Source organism: Zosterops lateralis, assembly GCF_965231275.1.
Source record: "Zosterops lateralis genome assembly, chromosome: 14".
In the NCBI taxonomy this organism is placed as follows: Eukaryota; Metazoa; Chordata; class Aves; order Passeriformes; family Zosteropidae; genus Zosterops; species Zosterops lateralis.
Window position 1 is genome coordinate 11,692,076 of NC_139774.1, and position 12,018 is coordinate 11,704,093.

At 58.1% G+C, this 12,018-nt stretch overlaps 2 protein-coding genes across 4 annotated transcripts in view; both read right to left on the reverse strand.

Moving 5' to 3' along the window:
• Positions 1–125, reverse strand: part of FLT4 (fms related receptor tyrosine kinase 4) — a 57,433-nt gene extending 57,308 nt beyond the window's left edge. For both annotated transcript variants that reach the window (XM_083872013.1, XM_083872012.1), the window contains exon 1: positions 18–125. In XM_083872013.1, the coding sequence (XP_083728139.1) occupies positions 18–75 (58 nt within the window). In that variant the 5' untranslated portion in view covers positions 76–125. The remainder of the gene's footprint in view (positions 1–17) is intronic.
• A 3,995-nt stretch (positions 126–4,120) lies between these two features.
• Positions 4,121–10,203, reverse strand: LOC310915242 (nuclear factor 7, brain-like). 2 transcript variants are annotated; one of them, XM_083871975.1, is made up of 7 exons: positions 10,128–10,203; positions 9,372–9,646; positions 8,724–8,819; positions 6,876–7,109; positions 6,484–6,503; positions 5,638–5,753; positions 4,121–5,540 (listed from the first exon to the last, which is right to left on the reverse strand). In XM_083871975.1, exons 2-7 carry the CDS (start codon positions 9,642–9,644, stop codon positions 4,996–4,998), a joined length of 1,284 nt encoding a protein of 427 aa, XP_083728101.1. In that variant the 5' UTR covers positions 9,645–9,646; positions 10,128–10,203; the 3' UTR covers positions 4,121–4,995. The 2 variants fall into 2 exon arrangements, with proteins under 2 accessions (XP_083728101.1, XP_083728102.1); XM_083871976.1 differs by having other exon boundaries at positions 10,078–10,203.
• Between the last annotated feature and the right edge of the window lie 1,815 nt (positions 10,204–12,018).

Here is a 12,018-nt window from a genome sequence, read left to right on the forward strand (position 1 = left end):
CAGCCCCGGCAGCTCACCTGCCTCCGAGACAATGCCGAGCCAGAGCCAGAGGGGCAGCGTGCAAACTCTCCTCATCTCCGGGGCTGCCGGCAGGTCCGTGCGATGCGGAGCGGTGCGAGCGCCCCGCGCCCGAGCTCTGCTCCCGCCGCGCCCCAGCTGCGGCGACGCGCGGCGGCGGCGGGCGGGGAGCACCGGGGCCGCTTCCTTTTCCTCCGCCCGCCCGGGCCGCCCGCCGCCCTCCGCCGAGCCTCGGGGCGCCGGGCGGGCGGGGCGGGACGGGGAGGGGTGGGCGGGGAGGCAGAGCGGGCTGGGGGGAGCGCACCTGCAGCTCCGGGCGCTGACGGAGAATCCGCGCTCTCCGCACCAGCGGGGCTTTGCGCATCCCTTCACACCTGGGTGTCTCCGCCTGTGTGTGTGGGTCTGCATCCCCTGAGTCTGGGGAGCGTGTTCCCCACCCGAGTGCGTGGGTCTGCACGATCCCTGACTCATGGACACATGGGCACCCCACACCTGCGTGTGTTTTCACACCTGTGAGCACCCTGTGCATCTCCCTGCACTTGTGTGAGAATTCCCGCACCTCGCCTGTTTCTTGTCCGTGCCTGGGTGCACGTCCCGGCCTCTCGGAGCAGAGGGAATGCACACGAGTGTGCCCTCAACAACAGCACACACGCACCTCATGCGATGGAACGCATCTCCCACCTGCCTGCACACAGCCCTTGGTGTCTGTGCACCCCTCAGCTCCACACCTCACACCTGGACACACACACCCAGGCACACAGCCCTGCACACACGCCTTGAACCTCCCTCCTCCCGCCCTCCCTGGGGCACACACACACACACACACACACGCACTGGGGTGTGCTCACACTCGCACCCTGATCCTTGGGGGGTGCAGCAGGGCCCCCCATCACGCTGTCCATGTGTGCACAGCGTGGAACAGCCGCCTTGTCCCTCAGCACCGCTCGGCGGGGCACCCGCACGGTTCTCTGGCAGGGGACACCCCAAACCCCCCGTGGCGTTGGCAGACGAGCGGTGTCGCCCCACCGGTGCCAGCGGCGCTGCCCCCACAGCGCTGCCCCCGCCACCGCCAGCGGCTCCGGCTCGGAGCGAACGGGCTGCGAATGCGCCACGGGCGGAGGCGATGGCAGAGCTTTGGGGGCACGGTGCCACAGCCCTGGCCAGCTGCCTGCGCACCCAACGAGCGCTGAACGGATAAATTAACACGGCCCCGAGCTGCGCCCCAGAGGATTGTTAATTACGCTCTTGTAGGCAGTGAAGAAAGAGCCTGAATGAAAGCCATGCGCTCGTGGCTTCAAAAAGGCAGGAAAACTTCTGGTGCACTCAACTGCTCGTGTTGCCAAACCCGCAGAAGAAACCACCCTGTCCCTCTCCTGGAACCCTCAGAGGGACTCTAAGTCACAGAATTTATTTTACCTGACTCTCCCCATACTGATTAATGAGTTTTAAACCCAGAAAATGCCGACTCCATCACTCATCGGCACATTCATCTTGGATCACCTCCCTCCTGGATCTCCAGAGCGGAAAGTGACCGTGTCCCTTCACCCCAGGTGGGTGTCCAAGCCCTTAGAGATTTGAGGAGAGACTTCCAAAACCTGCCACGATAAGGGAGAGCTGGAATGTCACAGAGGGGTGCCACTGCCCAGCACTAAGGAGTGAAGAGCTGAAGTTGCGGGATCAGACCCCTCCCCAGTGACAGGGGCTGCGATCAGAGACGGGGCGGCCACGCCGGGGACAAACAGCATGGGGTCAGTGCCCTTGAGCGGTGAGGGGTGGACACCGACAGATGAATTAATCCCATGGCCCCGCTGAGCTGCTGGCCGAAGTGCACAGTCAGAGGGTGCTGGAGAAGCCGAGAGCGAGAGGAGCAGAGGGTCTGAGGTTAGGAGGAGAGGCATCTTCTGGCACCCCAGAAGTCAAGGGATTTTGGCATCCTCCCCCCGCCGCAGGCCGAACGTGGCACGGGGCGGGCGGCGGTGGCCGGGACCAGCCCGTCCATGCTGCCATCTAATGGCAGCAACTACAGGACACCGGCGAGGGCTCGCCCCGCCACGGCGGGGAATTTTCCATCACAAACGCAGGGCGACTGTGGGACCGATGGGATCTTCCCATTGTTGCGGCCCTGGGAAACAAAAGGATATTATTTTAAAATCTTGTCCCCATTCCAGCACGTGGGGGGACACGAGGAAGCAAAGGCTTCCCCAAAGCACTGGATAAAGACACACACAGATCACAGAAGGCTGCCAAGGCAGGAGCTGCTGGACACCGCCCAGCCCTAACATAACTATGGGAAAGGGACACAGGGTGGCTCTGGGAACACCCAGGGCCAAAGCAATGCGGTAACCCACAAGGAAAATACAGCCTGGCCCTGGGAGAAGATGGCAAGAGCCAGCCCTAGCAGGTGCAGAGTCTGGATGCTGGGGTGAGGGGTGCTTTAACCCCATGGTGCCCACTCTCCCATCCCTATCCCCTCCTGCCAGAACCCAGGCCAAGCTCAGGCAGTCACTGTATTCACACCTATGGTTCCTACTCCACAGTGCTCTGGTTTGTCAGAGAAATGTGTTTTTCAGGCAGCATTTAGTGGCAGACTGCATTTCCTCACTGGGCTAACACGTGCACGGCAGCCCAGAGCAGCATTTTCCCTCTATGTAGGAGCTGCTCTGCCTCCCCAGCCTTGCCCTGCCAGCAGGGCCAGGTAAGGACATTACACCCCAAAACGTGGCTCTGCCTGGGAGCAGCGGGCTACGGCCACCACGCACAGCCCAGCAGGAGAAGGAAGGACGTGCTTCCTCAGGAGCATTTGGGACAAGTGGGTCTGGCTGCTCTCCAGCTCTGCCTTAGGCACGGGGAGGGTGTGGGAGGTGGCAGCAGTGGCAGTGGCACACGCTGGCAGCCTGTGCCATCACTGGCCCACGCAGCACACAGCAATGGCACACGGCAGCGCTGGGCAGCGGGAGCTGGCAGACAACAAAGCCTGGCTGTGCTCACCCCTGCCAGAGCCTGGCAGATCTGCTTCCCCTCACACCTCGGGGATGCTGCCTGCTGCTGCCCAGCCCTACCTGGCTGCAGTTTAGGGCAGGCTGGGGAATTGATGGAAATCAGCTTTCCCCAGTCTAATTCCTGCTGTGATCAAACCAGTTGCATCCTTCCAGAGGCTCCCAGCCCTTGCATGGGTAACACAGCCAGGCTTGCAGCACCATTTCCAAGCCAACAGCTCTTCTCCACTCTTACTTCAGCTGAGGCTGTAGAGCACTGGGAGGAGGAGATGGAAGCTGGGAGAGGAGGCTGAATCCAGCTCATAGGCTTGGCACTCACTCACTGGCTAAAGGCAAACCGAGGGCCAGGAGGGAGTACAAACCCCCAGCATCCCTTCCACACCCAACCCCCAAGCTAGGCTGCACAGAGCAGAGGTTTCCCAATCACTGGGAGCAATCCCAGGCTGTGCTCAGTGCTCCTGCACAGGACACATCTGCCTGAACCCTGTACAGGACATCCTTGCCTCTGGCTTCTTCTCCTGCCCTGGCACAGGCACCTCCAGCCCTGGCACACCGCAGCAGTGGTGCACGGGAGAGGCAACATCCCTTGTGGCACCACGGGGGAATAGAGCCCCTTGTGCCATCCCTGCTGGGCAGGGAGATGGCCAGTGTAGGTCTTGCTTTGGCCAGTGTCCCTGTGCCCAGCTGTGGGAGCTGGAAAGCCTCACATCTGGCCCTTCCCACACCACAGAAAGCTGAGCCTCAGCTGGAGGTGTCTGGCTCCAGCCAGCACTGGGGACTATGAAGTACTGGGGAGCTCTGGCTTCTGCTTTGAGCCTGGAATGGATTTGGGTGGGAAAAACATGACATTTCCACCCACCCCAGGCACTGCCATCCTCCCTCCCACCCACCACTTCCACCAGCCAGGCTTAGACCCATCCCAACACCTCTGCTGACTCATGAGGCAGAGACACTGCCAGCACCTCCTGTGCACAAACCACAGCAGCTAAATCCCCTTGACTTGCCTCCCCAGAGACCCCTGCCTGCCCTCCTCCAGGTGCAGTGCTGCCAGCAGGGTCACAGGGGGCTGACAGGAAAAGAGACACATTCTTGCTGAATTTGGAAAGAATTAGAAATTGCCATTTTTCTTATGTACAAATCCTTAAGATGCAGCCAGGCCAGAGATGGCGAAATCTTAAAACAGCGTAGCCCAAGGTCGGGGCTAGGCTCAGAGGACCTCTCTCCCTTGTTCTCAAACAGCAAATGGTGAAAAGCCATGCAAAACGTGCAGAGAGTGCTCCAAGGAACTACGTGGGAACAGTGGGAGCAGTGTGCAGGCACAGAAGAGCCAGGGCTGGAGTAGGGCTCCGGGGGGCTGCTGGGTGCCCTCAGGCTGTGCCACACCCCAGAGCAGCAGATTCCCCTGGCACACAAGCCTCGAGCAGGCCCAGCAGGCACCGCTGGCTTTCTAACGAGCTTTAATAGTGAGTGAGGTGAGGGAGCCGCGCTGCAGTCCCTGGGCTGAGCACCGGGCTCCCTCTGCTGCCGGCCCGGAGCCCTGCCCCGGCAAGCTCTTACAGCAGAGGATGCCCACAGTCGGGATGTGGAGTTGAGAGGCACCCGATGGTGCCCCGGGACCTCTGCCCTCCTCCACGGGGCTTAAGGGTGGGGGGGCACCGAGAGGGAGGAGGTGCCAGCACCTCACAGCCACCTCCCCTGCAGCCCCGTGGCTGCTCTTACTGAACTGTGCTGTGCTCAGAAATGGGGTTATTCTTCTAGGGGTGCCAGGAACCCCTGTGAATGCCTTGTGGCAACCACAGCCACGGCACAGAGGAGGGAGGGCAGACAGGACCCGGGAACAGACTCATCTCCTCCCAACACCCAAACCAAAACAGCTCCTCCAACACCCATCAGGCTTGTGTATGTAGAACTGGCCTCCAGTGCAGCCCCGGGCAGGAGCCAGGCTGGTGTCCCCAGTGCACCCTTGTCCATCAAAGGACCCTCACAGGGCCAGGTGACAGAGGCGCATGGGCTCCACGTTGTCCCTCCCGTCACTGAAGCAGGTGCTGAAGAAGGGGCAGTATCTCTCTGCAGAGACCTGGTGGAAGGTGAAGAGGTGGGACATGTCCCCAGCATCGAAGAAGGTGACAGTGCCCTCCTGGCAGTCCAGGAAGACGCCCACCTTGCGCAGGGGCCGGCGGGGGGCCAGGCGCACCCAGGGGGTGGCAGTGGCCCAGTACTCTGTCCTGTTCCGCAGGCGGAGGGTCCAGTAGCCATTCTCTGGGCACAGCTTGACCTTGGCTGCCCGGTCCACAGTCTCAGCAGCCACCCCCAGGTCCCACTTGGTTTTGCTGCCCACCCAGACCTCCCAGTAGTGCCGGCCGCTGTCAAAGGCCTGCGAGCCCAGGACGTTGACGCACTGACGGAACCGCCGAGGGCTGACGGGGACAGGCTGGGCTGGACTCCTCTCTGTCACTGCTGTCAGATCTCTGGAGAGCACCAGGTTGGGGTGGGCTGACTCAGGGTCAAAGGTGAGTGGGGCAGGAGCTGTGGAGACATCAAGCATGAGATTTTAGCAGCTGTGTACTCCCTCTGCAGAGCATCTCTGGCCCAGCACAGCCACCCCTCACAGTGATGTGCTCACCAGGGCAGATGGAGCGCAGCATCTGCCTCCAGAAGATGTACTGCAAGGGACCACTGTGGCTGTCCCTGTAGTGCTGCAGGTCCAGGGCAGGCTGGGTCTCAACATGTACCGAGGGCCTGGGGCAGAGAGAGGCAGACAGGGTGAATCCCTCTGCTGAACCACTATCAATGAAGGCAGGAAAAGCACGGGCAGGGCTGCAGGACGGTGCTGCATGTGACAGATTTGGTAAAGACGGGACACAAATAAATGTCTCTGCTTGCTCTGCCTGATGCAGCTCTGCCCTCAGTGCAGTGAGTGGATCAGGGAAGAGGTGTTCAAGACAGAGCCAGCAGCACTGCTCATGGAGAAGCAACTCCTGGCAAACTCACACCCAGCACACCCAACAGGATTCCTGCATGGCTGAACAGGCCGGGCCTGTGGAGTCAGGCGGTGTCCCAGGGAGGGAGGGGACAGGGACACACCCCTCTATGGCAGTTCTGGCCCTCAGCTACTCCCAGCCTCAGACAAACCTGCACCTCAGGGTCACTTTTGCAGCCTCATGAGTTGCAGAGAAGCTGAGGAAGGGCAGGGGGAAGATAAAGCCCCCAAACTCTGTTTGCTCTTGCAGCATGCATGGCTCTTGCACCCATTCCAAACCACTGTCTCCTCTACCCACTCTTCCAGCCATGTCAACACTTAGGATGCTCCCTGGGAAGAGCATCCAATGTATGCTGGGGACCAGCCTCCATCTTGCAACCAGTTAGTTCCTTAGCAATTTGTGATGCTTTTAAAACTTGAGATAAAGTGCCTCTCCCATGCAGTCCCAGCCAGGGACTAAGATAAGCTCCTTTCATGCCAGACACATACCTGATATCCAGGCTCTCCACCTGCAGTGAGAAGCAGAGAGAATTAGCAGTCACTCTAATTTATGCAGCTGCACAAATAAGTTGTCCTGCCTCCTGCTGCCATACAGCACAGAGAGAGGAAACCAAGCTACCAGGACCTGCATCCTGGGGAAAACTGTCTGGGCACTTGGATAGAGAATGAGGAAGACACCCAAGACCTACCAAATCTGATGTCACTGTATCCCTTGTGGCTAAAGTCTCCAGACTCCAAGGGACTGGGTAGATAATCCAGAGGGATGGCAATGAGAATGACTTTGGGGTACAGCCTAGTGCTTTCATTTAAGACTCTCCCATCCCAATCTGAGATCCTGAAACATCACTCAGCCTCCTGCCACAGTCAGCAACGCATCTCACCTCCAGCAGTGACACATCTTCCATTTTGCTGAGGGTCTGCTTGACGTGCTCAATGTCCCTCTGCAGCACTTCCATCCCCTCTTCCAGCTGGCCAACGTGCCTGTGCAGCTGGGCCAGTGACTGCTCCTCCTTCTCACCCAGTTCTGCCAGCACAGCTCTCTCCTCTTCCTCCAGGATCTGATGAAGGCGAGCAAACTCAGCCCGAATCTTGAAGTTCAGCTCCCCGGAAATTTTCTGAGCAGAGGGAAGAGATACAAGGTAAGTCCAACAGCTAAAACACACAAGTAGGTGCACAGGATGACTGTGCCTGTTACTGTGCTTACAGAGCCCTGGAAATTTGAGGTTTAGACATAGCAATGACTTTTTGGATGGAGAACAGGACACAAGGACAACCTTCAGGGCTGCAGAGCCAAAGGGAAAAAACAAACAACAAACCTAAAAAAAGCCAGCTCCACCAAATGCCTGGTCACTGTTACTAGAAATCCTCACATGCAGCAACAGCCCTCTCCCATACCACCAGGAATTTGCCTGTGGGCAGACTGGAGCTCTTTAAATTTTGTGGAGCTGCAGACTCAGCTGTTCAGGTTAGCTTGCATTTATTTCACATCATTCCAGACCCTGAGCAGAGCTGCCTGACAGGCAAGCTGCACAAACTAATCTCTGTCATTAAGGCTGATAAAATCCCATTCAGCTCTACCCAGAGGTCACTTTTTTCCAGTTGTTTATTCACCAGCCAACCTTGTTGTGTTCTCACTGCCTTCCTGCTTGTTTACAAGAGACAGCCAATGACTTTTTATTTTCCTTAAATCTTTGAGCTTTTAATCTCCAAGTGCAACCTTAGCTCTCATTACTTTCTCAAGGAGTGCTTCCTGAAGTGCACATCCCTTTCTCCCCACAGGAAACCCATCTCCCTCAGAGAGCTAAAACTTCACCAGCCTCCTCTTGCTCTAGCAGGTGTTTGTGCTGACACATCAGAACCACAGAGGAGGTGCAGAACCTCCTTGTTCAGATCCTGTTCAGTGATTTGCCCCTTTACTCTTGAGACACCTCTTGGCTCTTGCACAACAACAGGAAAACATGTGCTTATTTGCTAATACTTCTCCATTAATCTCAAAGATCTATTCCACATCTGGCAAGAGGACAGAGGTTTGAAATGGTGCAGGCTGGGGGATCAGAGGCTCCAGTCAGAAGACAGTGGGTTTTTCCCCTCCCAGTTTTATCTCATTTCTAAACTACTTCCATTTTCCTTTAACTCCCCTTCCTTGGTTTTAATGCTTTTAGGCCACCCAAGAAAGCAGCAGAGTGAGCCTGTGGCTGTTCTCACTCCACAGATCTGTACCAACAGGGAGCCTGGTCCCTCTCAAGCCTATGGAGAGCACTCAGGCTCCTCACTCACCTTGGAGCTTTGCAGTGAATCCCAACACTGTCTTTGTGACAAGGCCACCACTCTTGCAGTGCCAACCCTGCCACTGACACAGTTCCTTCAGCTTTGCTGCCTTCCCTTCTGACATGAGAAGACTTTGGAGCTGCCAGGAGTTAATGCTCTCCCAAAGAGGCAGCAGTGCAGGGCCAGAGCAGGCTGCCCCCAGCTCTCATCACTCACCATGTCTCAGTTCTGCTGCACCAATGCACTCTGTAAACATTGCATCAATGAGTGCTAATGCTCCTCCCAAAACCTCTGCTGCATATCCAGCAGTGATGAGCTTGAGCCTACATGCAGGGGACTGTGTGTAGATCCCCACTGTTACTCATGTAGATTTTTACAGGAAGCTGAGCTGAACCTCAGCTGAAGTGACAGACACATCCCCTGTGAGCAGTGCCCCAGGAGCAGCTCCCATAGGCTGTTACCGTCAGGCTGCAGATGTCCTCCTGCACCACATGCTTCCTCTGCAGCAGGTTCTCCATCTCCTTCTGACGAGCTTGCAAAGCATCTTCCAGGTGTTTCTGCAGGAGCAAGGAAAAGAGGGTAAGGCCATTTCACCACTCTACTGTGACTCAGGAACAGTCCCAGTTCCTATGGTCAGCATCAGGAGGATCTCATATAAAGGCTGTAAGGAGAAGCAAGCACTTGATGCACAGATTTGAAAATTAGGTTATCTGTGTATGTAATGAATCCAGTTATTTTTAACACTGGGAGCTCCAGCCTGGGATATCTGTTTGCACAAACTTTAAATGCTGCATGTTGTGAGGGGACTGTCCCCTCAAGCAGATCATGTGGCACAAGCACCTCTCACTTAGGGACCATGTCCTTAAATGAGAAATGACAAAGCTGTGGTTGGAATCAGACACAGCAGAGAGGGAAACAAATGCAAAAGTGCTCAAAAGAGAATCAAGTGTAAGGAAATAAGGAGAGGGACTAATCAGGAAGAGACACAAGTATCACTGTGCTTGACTCAGATAAGGCTTCACAGTGGGGGAACTGGCAGAGGGGTGGTGGCAGCACAGGGCTCATGTGGCACCTGTCCCCTCCTCCCCAGCCCGGCAGAATCCACTCACCTGCATCTTCTGCTGGTGCTCCTCGGAGCCGCAGCGCCGCAGCTTCTCCACCAGCCCCGCGAGCAGGTAGTGCGTGCGGAAAGCGCGCCCGGGGAACCTGCGGCGGCACTGCGGGCAGGAGGGGCCCTGGGCGCAGCTGTCCCAGTACCGCTGGATGCAGCCCTTGCAGAAGTGGTGCATGCAGTCCAGCATGACGGGCTCGCTGAACAGCTCGCAGCAGATGGCACAGGTCAGCTCCTCCCGCAGGCTGCGGTCCCGGCTGCTGCCGGCCATGCCTGCGGGCACACGGGTCCCGCCTGAGCCTCCTGCCGCCACCGCACACAGCCCCCAACTCCGCACCGGGCCGAGCTCCGGGGCCGGGTTTGGCTACCGGCCCGGCTATTAGTTACCCTGGGTGTGTGCGGCCTGGACAGCCCTGGATTACAGAGCAGCGCCGGCCGAGGGTCGCCCCCTCTGCACGGTAACAACTTTCAATTTCCCGTCACTTCAGCAACAGTGCTCAGCGCGTCTGACAGGGCCGGGCCTTGTGTCCCGCAGGCCCCAGCGCAGCCGGCCCGGGGCTGTCAGGGCCCACCGAGGGGCTCCAGGGCCGAGGCGGCACCGCCGCCGCCGTGCGCGGCTCCCCTTGGGCCGGAGACCCGCCGTGCGCACCGCCCGCTCCCTCCCCTGGGCGCAGCCCCGGCCCCCGCCATCCCAGGGACCCCACCGCGCTTAGTTTAGTTCGGTCTGGTCCGGTCCGGTCCGGTTCGGCCTAACCTAGTCTGGTCAGGTCTAGTCTACTCCAGTCCAGTTCGGCCTCGTCCCGTCGCTCTCCCACCTCCGACCCACCGAACTCGGGACATCCGCCACGCCCCTCCCGCGGACTGGCGCCCGCTCTGACCAATCACAGCGCGAATACGGCGCGCGCCCGCCAGTTCATTGGATGGAATCCCGCGGAGGGGGCGGGGCACCGGCATGTGACGTGACCACGGGCGAGCGCGCCGAGCCAGCGGCGGGGGCTGCACGCGCCGCCCGCGGGAAGGCGCGTGCGGGGTTGGGCTGCACGGGACTGGGCTGGACTGGATTGGACTGGACTGGATTGGACTGGGCTGGGCTGGACTGGGCTGGGCTGGACTGGGCTGGGCTGGACTGGACTGGACTGGATTGGACTGAACTAGACTGGAATGGGTTGGACTGGGCTGGGCTGGACTGGACTGTCCGTGCACTGTCCCTTTGCTGCTCATACACTGCCCCTTTACTGCCCCTGCGCCTCCCCTGCACTGGCCTTACACTTTCCTGCACTGCCCTTGCACTGCCGTGCATGGCACAGCTCCTGCCCCACTGCTGCATTCAGTAAAGAGCACAGAAATGAGCTCCAGGCCAAAGTGCCCTCTCTCTCCCCTGCTCACAGTATCTTCAGAAAACAGTTCTGGCCAACGCTTTGGGGTCACAGCTTTGGATTACCTCAGAAATCACGAGGGCTGCAGCCTTGCTAGCCAAAGAAAGGATTTTTGTCCTTGTGTGATCACCTCATGATGGGAAGTGGCAGACACTGATGGACATGTGAGAAAAATCACAAGTACTTTTCAATACTGGAAGTAAAAACAAATAAAACTGAAGGGAGAGGAGACACAGGGACTCACAAGAGCTGCACAGACCATCTGTGCCTTCCTAACCACCATTAGAACCAGAGCATGCCTCCAAAACAGCAATGTGCCAGGGACTGTCCAGCTTCTGCCCACCTCCTCCTGGTGCTCTGTTTTCTCATTTACAGCAGTGCAATTAGAGGAGAAAGTGTTTCTGCCCATCTTCATTTGCTTGTCTGAGGGATTTTCCCAGGCTTTCTCTTGCACTGTGCGTGCTGGGTCACTGGCACGTGGCCACAGCAGAGGCAGGCAGACGTTGGCCTCTGCCTTGTCCCCAGCAGCCCTTTGGGGTCACACGCTCAGCCACAGCCTCGTGCTGGTGTTTGGACTTGGAACATCACTGCAGGCATGAGGAGCAATCAGTCCTGGGCGATGTTGGCCATGGGAAAGTGAGCTGCACCCCTTGGCCTCTGGTTGGCCAAGCAAGTAACATCCATGTACACCAACAAGGTCAGGCCACAGCCAAATGGGCTGGCAGCTCCCACACAGTTATTGTGGGGGCTCAGGACTGCTCCAGCTCTCTGAGCAAAGTGGGCGTGGGCTGCACCCTCCTGCTCCAGTGCCCATGGTGGCTCTGGGACTGGGATGCTCAGTCCCCACTGGGCACTGGGGGACAAGAACTCACTGGGCAGGGATTGTTTCCAGCAGACTGAACCTGCTCCCATTGCTGCCCTTTTATCCTTTCCACTGCAGAAGATGGAAGAGTGCTCCTGGGAATATCACTAGGATGATAACACTGGGACATAGGGATGACACAAGGTCTCCTCTCAGTCGTGACTTCATGCAGCAAAACCTCAGTTCCCACATTTAGATTTTTGTGCTTCCACTAGGCTGGCTCTCACCCTGTGATCATGCCAGGGCTGAGTGGGAGCAGTGTCAGTGCCAGCCTCTCACAGCAGGACAGTGGCATGTGTTACCTCCCGTCCTCCTGCCACGTGGCAGCAATCCTGAGACACAGCTGGCTTTGGACTCCTGGATTTTGGATGGGAGCTGAATCATCTGCTTAGGTGCATCCTTTTGAG